At 42.3% G+C, this 12,999-nt stretch overlaps 1 protein-coding gene across 3 annotated transcripts in view; it reads right to left on the bottom strand.

Moving 5' to 3' along the window:
- Positions 1 to 8,363: 8,363 nt before the first annotated feature.
- Positions 8,364 to 12,999, bottom strand: part of ELMO1 (engulfment and cell motility 1) — a 316,924-nt gene continuing 312,288 nt past the window's right edge. For all 3 annotated transcript variants that reach the window (XM_064669895.1, XM_064669915.1, XM_064669906.1), the window contains one exon: positions 8,364 to 9,696. In XM_064669895.1, coding sequence (XP_064525965.1) covers positions 9,496 to 9,696 — 201 coding nt within the window. In that variant the 3' untranslated portion in view covers positions 8,364 to 9,495. The remainder of the gene's footprint in view (positions 9,697 to 12,999) is intronic.

Raw genomic sequence — 12,999 nt, 5'->3', positions numbered from 1 at the left:
ATCAGGCCCTAGACTGAGTATAAATCAGCCACAGGTGCTTGAATTAAGAGAATTAATCAATAAGACCTTCCCATCCCCTGGAGGTTCAGATGACAAAGAGGAAGGTACAGTACAGGCCAACAAAAACCACAATATATTAATCCTGCATTTGTCCTAAGTGTGACAGATGGCTGGGAGTTATTCTTTGTGTTCATACCAGGGTGAACTGATGGGAGTTTATTCTCTGTTTGCAGGGAACAGTTCATGCAAGACATTAAATTTCCCAATGCCATTACTAAATCCCAGGATCCTCTTCATGAGTTATTCAGCACCTGTTGCTCCTGTCTTACACACCGGTTTTATCATCCTCACATCCACCTCTGTCTTTCAGAGATGAATATTTATTATCTTCATTGCAACAGTAGAATCAAATCCTCTCTTACTTTACTAATGCAGTTCATTTCTTGAAGATAAGCACACCTATCTCCCAGAGTGTGCTGGAAGAAGACACAGAGCATTACCAAACTGGCTGAGAGGCAGGGATGGCTGCCCACGGGAGTCTGCATTAGCAGGCTTCAGAAGCTGGAAAAGTGTAAAGAAGGCTGATGGAAATCGGCCTTCACTAACATGTTCAAGAGGCTGGAAAATGCCTTTTTTTAATGTGCTAATGTATCAGCAAGAGAATTATCAGTCCATTAATAAATGGGAAACACCTACGAGTTCTCATTTCACCATACCATAATTTTCTTTTGTTTTTTTGCAATACACGGAATAGAATCATATTCCTACAGCATCTTGGGTGCCATGATATGCTGTTAGTAAGACAAGATGGTCTCAGTAGCACTAAGATGCTAATTTCCATCAGGAACTTGGCCAACCAGGCAGTTACAGACATGACTTCCTTCTCTTCACAGTATGGAAAGTGCAGCTTCAGCCCCATCCAGCAATTATGGAGTGCAAAGGAGCCACCTTTGGGCTCCTGGATTTGGCACAGGGTGTGAGGGGTTCACACACCACAAGGATGCTGACGACATCAGGAACCGCTTGCTCCCACAAGATAACTTCCCTAGACGGCCGCCCCACTCAGCAGCATGACTGGGGAGCCATTAGGTGACTGGAGATGCTCCCACAAGGCAAAGTCACTTTTTTCAGCCCTCATGGAGGAATTATTGTACTGGGCAGATAGTGCAAAGCCATTCAAAATGCCTCTTCTGGAGCACCCCTCCACCAAGGCATCATGCCAAAATATCTGCCAGTACCTCTGCTGGGGGGATCAGCCCTGCAGAGCTGTTGTAGCAGTACCCTGCTCAATCCCTGCAAAACTCAGCATTAAGGGTCTATCAAACCTCATCAAAACATGAGAAGGAAGCAATTCCCCGCCTTGCCCCACACCTCCTTTCCTGTCATTGTATAAACCTCTACAAAATTACACTGTGTAAAGCACCATAAAATTGCAGGTGGCAATTCCGTGCTGGCAAGGGCTCACGTGGCATGGTAGACACCTGATGTCCACCCTGGAATAGATAGGACAGCTTGCAGGGTGTTTGTGCTCAGGTCCAAGTAGACTCCAGCACTGCTGATGGCTGTGTTTAATTTCTTTGCTATGCATGAGCAAATTTATTAAATCCACAACACTTTTTTTTTTCCCCAGACAGGGTGATCTGAACGAATACTCACCAGTCACTTGACTAATTAGCTTAATTCAGGAACCCATCTTCAGAAGCCTGTTGCTGAGAAGCCTCCTCAGTTCTGGGAATATAAAAGTGACTTGGATTTGATTAAAATCGAGCCAAACCAATGAAGGCAATCTCTACTTGCTTTCCTTCCCCCCCCCCCGCTAAAACCAGCTTTGACTCATGGCTGCAGCCAGTCCTCTGTATGCTACAATAGTTGGGGGATTGGACTGCTGTTTTCATCAAATCAGCTTATCAGAAATGCATTTAGGTGAAAATACTGCCATTCATTCTGCCTGAGTTTCTGATGTTGCAGTAGTTACATGTACCTTTTTTCTGCAAGTCAGTTATATGGCCAGGCAGGATGGTCTTCCTCAGGCCATGCAGGTTTGGTGAGGAGATTCTGGGGCTGCACTAAGGCCAGAATTTCTGATCAGTGGAGGGTATCCAGACTGCTGCAGTTTGGTTTCTTTTTTGAGGAAAAAAAATCTTCCAATAAAAAGTGAAAAACTAAAAAATAATTTAAAAAAAAATTAACAAATTAGCACTTTGTTCAAATTACAATTTTTTTTATGGCACTTTAAGTCTTTGAACTCAAAAAGGGCCCTAAACCACTAATTCTTTTCAGAAGAACCATGACCCAGTTGGGACAGTCCAAAAGTCATCAGCAGGAAATTTCAGTTATTGAGCTGCTCAGTTTCCCTTACTGAATCAATAATTTAGCTAAATTCACACAATTTTTGAAACTTCCTTCTGTGGCATTTTCCAGCAGAACCACCAACACTTTCCTGGCCAGCTCAGCATCACACCAGTGGTCCCCTTGCTTTTCTGCTGGGTGGAGCATCCACACTGGCACCATGCTGCTTCTTTCAGTGGATTCAAGGTGATGAAAACACAGTGATGTAGCTCACCCATGCTAACAGGGCACTTCCACAAGGCATAACAGCCTTGGTTTAAAATAATAATAAAAATCTAAAATAAGGTTGCTATCCTCATTTCATCTTTGTGTCTGAGCATGCCTGCAGGTATACAATATTTTCTGTGGTCTCATTCATGTTGCCCCAACCTCCTCTCCTCACATCCTCTCCCATCCAGCCCTTCTAACCTGCCAGCCTCCATCAGCTCTGATGTCCTCTGTTCCCTCTCACTTCAATGCTGCCCACTGGAGTATCTGACACTGCCAAGCACTACATGTGCTGGTTTCAGACTGGTTTCCTGGGAAAAGGGTACTGGAGCACTTGCACCCTCTATGTGTGCGTGTGCATGTGTTTGTGTGTGTGCATCCACCTGCACTTGGGTGAAAACAACCTTATCAGGTGCTGTAGAGGCCACTCACAAGCCAGCCCATTTTAATGCCTCAACCTCAGTTTTCAATGGACCTTAAACTGTACCGGAAATGAGAGAATCAAGCATATAAAACAAAGGTTTATGTAAAAGCCAGCTTGACTGGGTTGTACTTTGACTATTTGGGATAAATCAAATGGTGGATAGGTGTAAGGTATCACTGTAGCCACCCTGGGCTGGGGACAGAAAGAGGGAACCTAGGGCTTTGAGAGATGTCAGAGACTGACAGAGGGTATCGTGAGTCAAGCAACATGTGCAGAGGGACCTGTGCGGGTGAAAAACAGCTGAAATAATCCTACTGGTGCTCTTTAAATGTCATATTCCTGGCAGAGAAACCTTTCACATGTTTGTCTGCTCGCATCTCCAAGATTTTCAAATGCACCAGGCTTCTGCTGCTTGTGGAGGGAATGGGAAGCTGTGCCCTGGGAAAACCCTGTGGACGAGCCATTTTCCTCTGGGAAAGATGCAAGCAGTCAGCAGCTTTGCACAAGGTACTGTGCCTGCATCCTCAGTGTCCTCATTTTAAGCATTTATGGAAAACTTTCTTTTGAAGCCTGGCAGATTCTTACATGACTTTTCCCTACTTCTTCAAAACCTACCCTGACAATGTAAACTCCCTGCTAATTGGCAGGGAATGAAGTCCCAAAGACTCAGCCTCCCACATGCATGTGGCCTGCTGGTGGGACAGCAAAGATCTCCAGGGTGCCTTCGCCCCTTGGGGGAGGTAGGTGGGAAGAGAATATTAAATATGAGGCATTTCAAGAGAAATTGAGAGGATAAGGACTTACCTCATAAAAAAATGCTGCCTCTTACTAAACAAAAGACAACCAGCCTCCCTCTCCCTAACAACAACCCGGAGGAATCCCAAAACATAATCAGTTTAGGCTGAAACACCATGTTGCCTACAAGATTAAAATTAGACTCATGAGGTTTCATCAAGGGAGAATTTAACTATGGCACTCAATCAGGCTGCAAAAATCCTCTAATAACAATGGAAATAAAGTCATTCAAGACAGATCCTTAAATGTCACAGGAAAGAAAGCCTGCCCTTGGCTGCATCACTTGGCAAACTTGCATTAGGTATCTCTTTTCCCTCTCCTCCTCTAAATGCACTGATGTCTTGTGGCCATACCCTCCCTAGGCTGGAACTACAGGCCAGCATCCTGCTTGGAACACACAGCACTGGGTCACCCAGCTTTGTGGCTGTCCCATAGGTCATATGTTATAGGAGATGGTCTATAAACAAGAGGCAAACAGGATGAGAGAGCATTTGCATGAACCTCCCCAAATGAGAGGCTTGTTTGGCTCTTCTAAGAGAGTATAAAACCACAACAGCTACTGTTCTCTACATGGTGCCTCCAACGAGGTGGCTACAGTAAAACTGAGAAACTCTCTGTTGAAAAAACACATCAGATTAGAAAAGTCTCCTACTTCCAACAGCAACCTCTCCACTTGGAGAAGGACGGCTAAGGAGAGGTTTCCTTTGCCCTACATATGTCCCCACAAGCTAACCATCACCAGATCGGCTCTGCTCTTCAGTGACATTCAAGGTCTCCCAGAAAGAAGTGAAAATAAAGTGTAAATATATGTCACTAAATGAGTTTGAAACAGTCTCCAGTACTTTCTAACCTTGCCCTCATGAGGCTGACGCAGGACAACGTTCCCTGACTCAGCACTTTGAAATCACCTTACTATAAAAATTCATGGCTGTTCCAACATCCATTTTATGCCTAGCCTTGCCCTAACAAATTTGTGCTTTTGACACCACTCTCCTTTCAAGTTTCAGCCTGATTTCATACAGGAAGGGTTCTTGTTTCAATTCTTTAACCTCTGTGTTAAGTCCCAGAGATGCATGAAGCAGGAGTGACGTTGAATAATCCGATGGCATCTTGTTCGGTCTCCTGAAGTAACCAGTTACTTCAGGTGATCCAATTACACATCAGACAAAAAAGTCATTATTTGCACAGCATCTGAGCATGTAGGGAAAACTCAGTGACAGATAAAATTACCTTCCTGTTCACACAGGCCATGATCTAGCTAAGTCCATGAGCACCCACCTAAATTTAGGTACGTGTTTATCAGACTGAAATCCAACATCTTCTGCTGCATGGGTAAGTGCTTTGTTAATCAGGGAGCTTGTGTAAGCCATGTGGATGTTTAATATTCAAATATAATTATCATCTAGGGAGGAAGGGAGCACTGAGCAAGTTTCATCCTGATTCAGTAAGCTCTGGGGAAAGCAATGACAGCTCAATCAGCGGTGTAACAAAAACTCTGTCCTATGACTGTCTTCCAGAGTTTTCAGGGATTTTAAATTTACCTCCTTGATGGTGCTGTAAGGAGAAGGGCTCTTTTTTTATGTCAGATGCCTAGTATTCCAGGCAGCTAAGATATCCCCAGGTCAGTAAGGACTAAATTTATTAGGTTTTTTTAACTCTCAAGAAGAACGGAACAAGAACGGGATCAAATCTCACATTAATCTTATTATGCTCCTTAGATGAATGACTTTCATATGACAGTGAAGCTAATGCCATTTACTTGTCAGTGCAGCAGCAACAAAACAGAGAAGGGGGGATATGGCAGTACAAGAGTGTCCTCCTGCTCCCAACATCTTCCATTGCTGGTTATTGCTCAGGATTAACAGCTTGCACCACTGTAGAGCTGGACACATCAGAGCCATCTCTAATCACTGCAGTACAATGCAATGACAAACAACCAAAGAGAAGATGCTTACAGGGGCATTTTATGCTCATGCCCCTCTCTCCATCTTCCCCTGCCAGGAGGGGATTTCTTTTCTTCTTTCACCCCTCCTTCTTTTGAGAGATGGCCAGAGCCTGTGTGATCGCAGCTGGTGGGCTACAGGGTTGCTGAGGGGACACGTGACATGCCTGCATTAACAGGGAAAACTGATGGAAGAGAAACATCGATGACAAGCACCCTGGGCAAGAAAAATGCAGTTCTGGGTAGGACATGGAGACACAAGAGGATTTTGCAAATAAAGTAATCAGAATCTTGCACGGTCATTTTGCAACACAAGAGAGAGTCAGCACCTACCTGCCACTTTGCATAAGGAGGTTATTTTTCCATGCAAGCTGTAAGGTTTAAAAAAAGAGTTCTCCATACTGAAAAAGGAATTGCTTCTGAAAAGAAGTAATAAAAGCCCTGTTTCTCTGACACATAGCTTGCTTTATATAGGATTACTTAGCATTGCTGTTCTTCTCCTTGTCCCTACAAGCAGAGAAAGCAGTTGACTTAAGAAGATACATATTTTTCTTGATTCAAGTTTTCTGGTAAAAGAATATATTAACTTTCAAAAGCAAAGTCATTTCCAAAGCAGTAGCTAAAATTAGACTGATTTTTTTTTTGTTCTTTCTCCCCTTTATGGCTTTTACAAGCAATTACCCACTTAATGTTTTTAAATTATACAAGAAACTTCAATAGCAATTCTTTTTCCTGCTGCATCTCCTTGAATGTGAGACTTAAAAGCTTTACTGGAACACAGCAGCATGAGCAAATGAATTTGTCATTTTCATTCTCAATTTATTTTTTTTTAAGAATGGGAAGCAGCGGGATATTTGTTCACAATTTGATTTTTTTTTTTTTAAATTTCATAATGATGAAGTGAGCCTATATGACAGCTCTAGAAACTGAAGGCAGGATTCTTCCTTGCACCACGGCCCTTCAAGTTGCTGTGGGAGTGCTTCTAAAATAGCTGCAAGGGCTATTACGCCAACGCATCTTTCGAGCCTCTTCTTTCTTATGGCAGGGTGGGACACGTAGGCAGATACAAATTTAGCATGCCTGCTCATGTGACCATCCCACATGATGCATAACCCATACAAAGAGCCAGGCCATGTGGGGAGTTGGGGATCCTGCAAAGTAGGGCTGCAGGAAGCTGTGAGATAGAGCCACGCAGCAGTGCTGTGGTATCTATCCGGCCCCAGACCTGCATTGCCCTGGTCAGGCTGCACCCACCCAGGGCAGGACAGGGGCTGATGGGCTGTGTCACCTGCTGTATAAGGAGAGGGCCAGCTTCCAGCCATTTATGCTCAAGAGCCCCGTGCTGTCTGAGTGGTGTTGATGTGTCTCAGTGTACCGTGGATGGGCACCAGATGTTGATACAGAGGGCTGGGTTGCCAGCTCTTCTCACACCACCTCCCCTGGACTCCTAGGGTGGAATTGGGGCACTCACCATAGTGGAGAAGGCAAGTCTAACCTTTCTCTCCTTGTTGTCCCCCGAAGTAAAGAAATGTGTTCCTATCTCCATCTCTCATCCCCAGGACCCCTTTGAAATCCTCAGTGCCAAGCAGTGCCTTTGCTTCTGCTATGTCCTGACTATGACTACCTTTGCTATAGTTTGACAAGGCTCTGCAGAATAAACTGTCTCAAATTTCCACATCTTATGTTGCACATCTCTGTTCTCTTTAAGACTGAATCTTCTCTTGGGCCATGGTCCACTGTAACTTCTCCCTCGAGCATTTAACTCAGAGTTTCTTTTACCTTACTTTACCATCCATTGCCAACTTATATGTTCTGTTAGACTATGGCATTCATAAAATCTGCAAGCACCAGCTTTGAGAAGGCACTTCCTTGGGACCTTCACGCTTGAATTCATACAATGTTCTTATTATCTTTCTCTTTGTTGCACTGCAGGACATAATTTCTCTCCTCAGCTGGTGTGAGGTTAGTCAGGACGTTTGCCCCAGAGCCATCTGGACGGAGCAAAGGTCACCTCAGTTGAGGTCTTCTCTGACTGTCAGAATGGGAACAACCATCTGGGTTTCTCACTAGCACAAGCTCTGATAAAACCCCCTTCACAGTCTTTTTCAGCTAGGTCTGAGCAGGAGAGGAACTCGCATAGAAAAACATCTCTCTTCAGCATGTGCAGTCGGAGGGAAAGGGCTGGTGGGTCCCTCTAGATCTAGACCCAGAACTTTTGAGTGAGACATACTGAACTTAGTGAAATACCTAGAAAACCACGAGGATGAAGGGAATCCATCCTGCAAAACTCAAATGTTCCTCATACAATTATGCTGCAGCCACAAACACTCTCGATGGAGGAAATGGAAATATAGGTAGACAGTTGCTTCAGTAAACATAGGAAAGGCATCAGCCTTGAACTGACCATGAGCACATCAATATGCTGGGATTTTGGATTTCACAAGGATCCTTCTCACAGGAAGGCTCATGTAACCATGGCAATGGTTACATGATCTGGATGCATCTCATCCTTGTCACCACAAATGAACAAGTTAAACCAGATGCAGTTAAGAAAGGTTCCACTTTTCCCTCTCCTCTTTGTACCAAACACTTCAGAATTTCTAGGAACCATAAAGAATAAAAGACAACTTCAGAAGAAAAACAAAGTTCCAAGAATCATCACAACTCAGGTTTTTATTCAACAGTGAAGTTGAAGGGAAATATTATTTTTTCCCTTCAGGGCAAATGTTCCAAATGGAAATTAAGTAAAAATATTGTTCCCCAAAAGTACGCACAATGAAATTAGTTTTCATTAAATATATTTGTTTGGCAAAATAAAATAAAAAAATTAGAACCCGTACAAAAAAAATCCCTTGCAAATTTCTAACACTGTAGCAATGACAACAATGTAAACCTGGATGTTTGCCAGTTGTAATTAATTTGTGAAAATTGCTGTTGAACTTTGGACCAAGAAAATAAAAATCACTTCAAATAGCAAGAAGCCAATTTTAGAGGCAACTGAGGCTTAGGGAATGCTATAGGGATGGGACGCACTGGTGGCTTCATACACCATTTGTGAGAGTGATCTGCTAGTGTGGGGCTATTGTGAGAGCTGGGAGGAAAAGAAGTTAAAAGCTCTTGCAGCATTGCAGCGTATGGTACAGCAAAAACCTGCAGACTTTCCATTCTGGGAGCCGATCACAGTTGAGTGAAGGCTGGTGGCAAGAGTTGAGATGACAGTGAAAAGGATAATGACAGTGACGAATGGTGCAAGCACTGGGAAGCAGTTGAATTTCATCATCACATTGGATTCAGTTGTGAGCAGACTCTTTTGAGTGTCTGGGGGAATCTTCTGCTTACAGTAGCTGCTTCTGCTCCCTACCCCCCTCCTCCTTCCAGTTAAAGCCTCTGCCCTGCCACATGGGTTTCACAGGCATGCAGTTTGATAACAATGTCCTTTAGTTAAGAATGTTTATTCCAGTATTAAAAATGTAAAAAAAGTCCTTGGGAGGGTGCTTCTTAGTGGCAGTCTTTGCCTTAAGCAAGGCCAATAGCCTGCAATTACAAGGTAATTAAAGCAGTGTGGATTTGGATGAGCAATGGGGAAGATGGGAATGAGGAAGGAAGGGATGAAGGGAACAGGAAGGAATGCAGGTGTTTCTACATCCCTCCCCAAAGCCAAAATCCAAGGTGCAAAAGTGGGTTTCTTTTTTTCCTCACACTCTTCTTTTTTTTTTTTTTTTAATATCTCTCCAGTTATAATATATTTCCAGTTTCAAAGCAAGTTTCAGTGACTGCCTCAGTTACAGTCATAAACAAAGTCGTAGTTGCTGGGCTCCTTTGGGATAGGTGGGGGAGCATCTGGGATCTGTATATTTTCCAAGTCAAGGAGGCGTAGCTTTATCTCCATGCTGAGCAGTGTGTCTAAGTCATTCCGTGTTAGATCACTCAACATATCCTTCCCAAGGAGGGCGTTCAACCCATCGGTCCATACACAGTACTGCACAGGAAAAGGATAAAAACTATCATTAATAGACTTTTCATACACAAATTGCTTGTCTGGCCTGGTCCTCTACAGGTATTGCTCCCACAGGGACTTACAAAGAGACCTAAAATTAGGTTGATGAACTTTATTAGCTCATATAATGAAGATGGCATGTTTCACTGAGCTGCTCAGAAAATGGAAAAACAATTCCATAAAAATGGGAAGAAATGACAGTATTTAGTTGTTTGACAATTTGCTATCTCCTCCAAACTTCCTGTTGAATGTTCTTCGGCAGTTATGGGAGTTATATCTAACCTAGGACAATGAACCTCTGGATAAATCTCCTTTACTCCTCTCATTGTCTTTCCCCAGTACTTATTAAAAAAGCCTGATTATCTTACACTAACTAAACTTTTAATTCCATGACAGTTAATTTAGGTGAACTGAATCTCACCCCCAAATCCTTCTCGACTGTTTATGAAATCTTGTACTATCTAGTTTTATTGTGGTTTGCTTTCCTATAGATTAAGTGGTATCAGTTGACTTGCACAAAGATAGTCTCACATATCTATGCTTACTTTACAACTGTTTTACATGAAATAACATATTGCAGAAACAAGTCAGATAATGCTATATCCTTCATTAAAATTAAATGTCAAGCTGCTTGGGTGTAATACTAAATGCTGAAAATGCTGAACTGACCTCTAAAACCTTTTTCTTACTGTTGGCTTTTTCCTAATAGAAGATGCCATCTTTCCCAACAGCTGACAGCTTGTGATAAACGTGGGCTGAATAACCATTTTAAATCAGCAACAAACCCAAGGGAGATTGGTGATCTAGAGTCAACTTCTATTGAATAAGTCACTTTCATTTATTACTTCAAGCCATTTATTCAACTATGAACAGAAGTACTCAAATGCTGTCATCTCAAAATAAAGATTTCAATCATGAACTTGTGTCCTAGTTTGCAGGAGAAAAATTAAATCAACTGTAACTGCATTTTTATCTTACAAATACTTCTGCTGGATTTCATGCCAAAAAATGGATTTTAAATTTAGCTGACCATTTGCTACACAATACCGCCAAGTTTAAAGATAGCCATGGTTGACTTCATCCCACAGCAGAAATGAGGATTATTTTTAAGGAAGAGAGAGAAACCCCTCTCTTGGGGTATGTCTTCATTCAAAAAAAGGGCATATTTTAAAAATAGTATGGGTTAACACACTTCAATATCCGAAGTGAAATCCGACCCATTTAAATCAGTGACAAAACAGTAGCAGAGCAAGGATTTCACCCAGGGTGTTGGCAAGTAAAGCTGCAGCTTTAACATGAGATTAGCTATATAGAAGAGACTTTAGAGTTCAGGCTGTCCTGCTAACAAGTACTAAATAAACAACTTAGCCTGCCAATTCTAGGCTGTCAAAGCGTGCCACTGAAGAGTTTTAAAGCATGCATTTTTTGTGGAGTGTATGTAGAACATCAGGAAAAGAAAGAAGCTATCCTAGAAATGTAGTTATTTTTGAACAGACTATAATCTTTTATGATGGACTTGGAATCTTTCTTTGGGAGAGTTTTCCCCAAATTCATTATGAGGAAAGGAACATAAAAGCAAAAGGCTCTGCTCAGGTTACAGAAGCACAGAGCATCCATTCAACAGATGCAGCCCCTGACATAAATCGTCCATCACCTGCTCAGCGAGTATGGTCAGTGCTTTCTCTGGGGAGGAGTCCCAGAGGACTAGAAAGCAGAACTGCAGTTCTCTCCTCTTCCAGATATAACTCATTCAGGGCCCACAGAAACCAAATTCTGGCCACAATTCAGATTAGTGCAATGGCCTGGAAAAGGGGCTTCCTCTCTAATCTACATATTGGCAAGTGCATCTAATTAAACTCCTGTACATTTTGAGCAGAGAGACATCCTAATGAGATGGTGGAAAAACAGAGGCATTCATTCAGAATATTTTTTCTTTTTAATATGCAAAAGAGACTAAGATCCACTGAAAAATTAATTTATGAGAGATTCGTTTTCATAAAACTCCAATGAAACCTAATTATGGCCTCCCTCATCAGTTTCTCTGTCAAAATCAAGGATAAGATTAATCCTCCTTTTTGCTATGTAGCTGAAACTAGTTATTATGTATTTAAATGAAAAACAAATACAATGGAGTGATCTCACAGTACTGAATCCTTTGGCTACCAGTAATCTTCAGCAGATGGCTAAGGGAATTGCCAAACATAAGTGTGCAAGAATGAGGTCCAAATCTCAACAATCCTGGTTCAGTAATGAGATTTCATTAAAGAATTGCCTTGGGAGTCAAGAGAGTGGAACTAGAAAGGTTGTGCAGGCTTTATCCATCTGGATGCAGCCCCAAGCAACCTGGTCTGAGCTCATCGCTGACCTGCTTTGAGCAGGAGGTCAGACTGGGGACAGCTCCAAGGTCCCTTACAACCAGAATTATCCTATGATCCTAGTTCAGTTTTTATTTTTAGGATCCGCTCAATTCCCACTTTCCAACTTACTCTACAATCACGAGGACTACAGAAGTACTTAAAAAACCCTGCAAGTCTGACCTGATATTGCCATGTACTAACATCATTCCTGAAAGCTTTCCAAATCTTGAGATGCCACCAACAAATCTCCCAGACTGACAGTGCTGCTAAACTAGCACTTCCATTGACAGGCACCCCAGTTACTTTGGTGAAGAGTCACGGGCTTCACAACATGCCACTTTGCCTTTCCTTCTGGGTGCTTCCTCCGAACACGTGTATTTTCTACTTTAATCACAACTCACTCTTCTGCAGACCATGGAAAAGTACAGAGGAAGTGAGATGTCCTTTTAAAAACTTTCATTTGGGAACTGTCAAGTGGCAGCAGAGACGGCTGCCTCTGGCCATTTTTTTGAACATATTAATTTTATTTTGAAGAAGCTGCACAAGATCAGAAAGAGAAATAAAGATGATAGGTGTTTTAACACAATCATGAGCAATTAGGTTAGTGCATGTCACTGCTGCTGCCCGTCAGTGGGGTGCCTTAGCAGGTTTTGAACATTCAGACCATTAAAATCCACTTGTAGCTATAGGTTACATTTGAGATATAGTGGCTGAAAAAATTGTTGATTTTCAAGACCATTTCCTCTTATGAGCTGAAACAGTCTAGAATTCAGTTTCTGGAGAATTTATATCAGAAATCATCGAACATATGTTCTGTTCAGAGGATGAAGACAATTATGCTTTGCTTGGAATTACAGTGGCACATTATGCCTGGGATCCTATTGCTGCTTTCTCTTACATGAAAACTGACCAGCAAATACTTCTCTGG

Source organism: Pseudopipra pipra, chromosome 1, assembly GCF_036250125.1.
Source record: "Pseudopipra pipra isolate bDixPip1 chromosome 1, bDixPip1.hap1, whole genome shotgun sequence".
NCBI classification, from domain to species: Eukaryota; Metazoa; Chordata; class Aves; order Passeriformes; family Pipridae; genus Pseudopipra; species Pseudopipra pipra.
The sequence above is the reverse complement of the archived record's forward strand: the minus strand, read 5'-3'. Positions and strand labels throughout refer to the sequence as shown.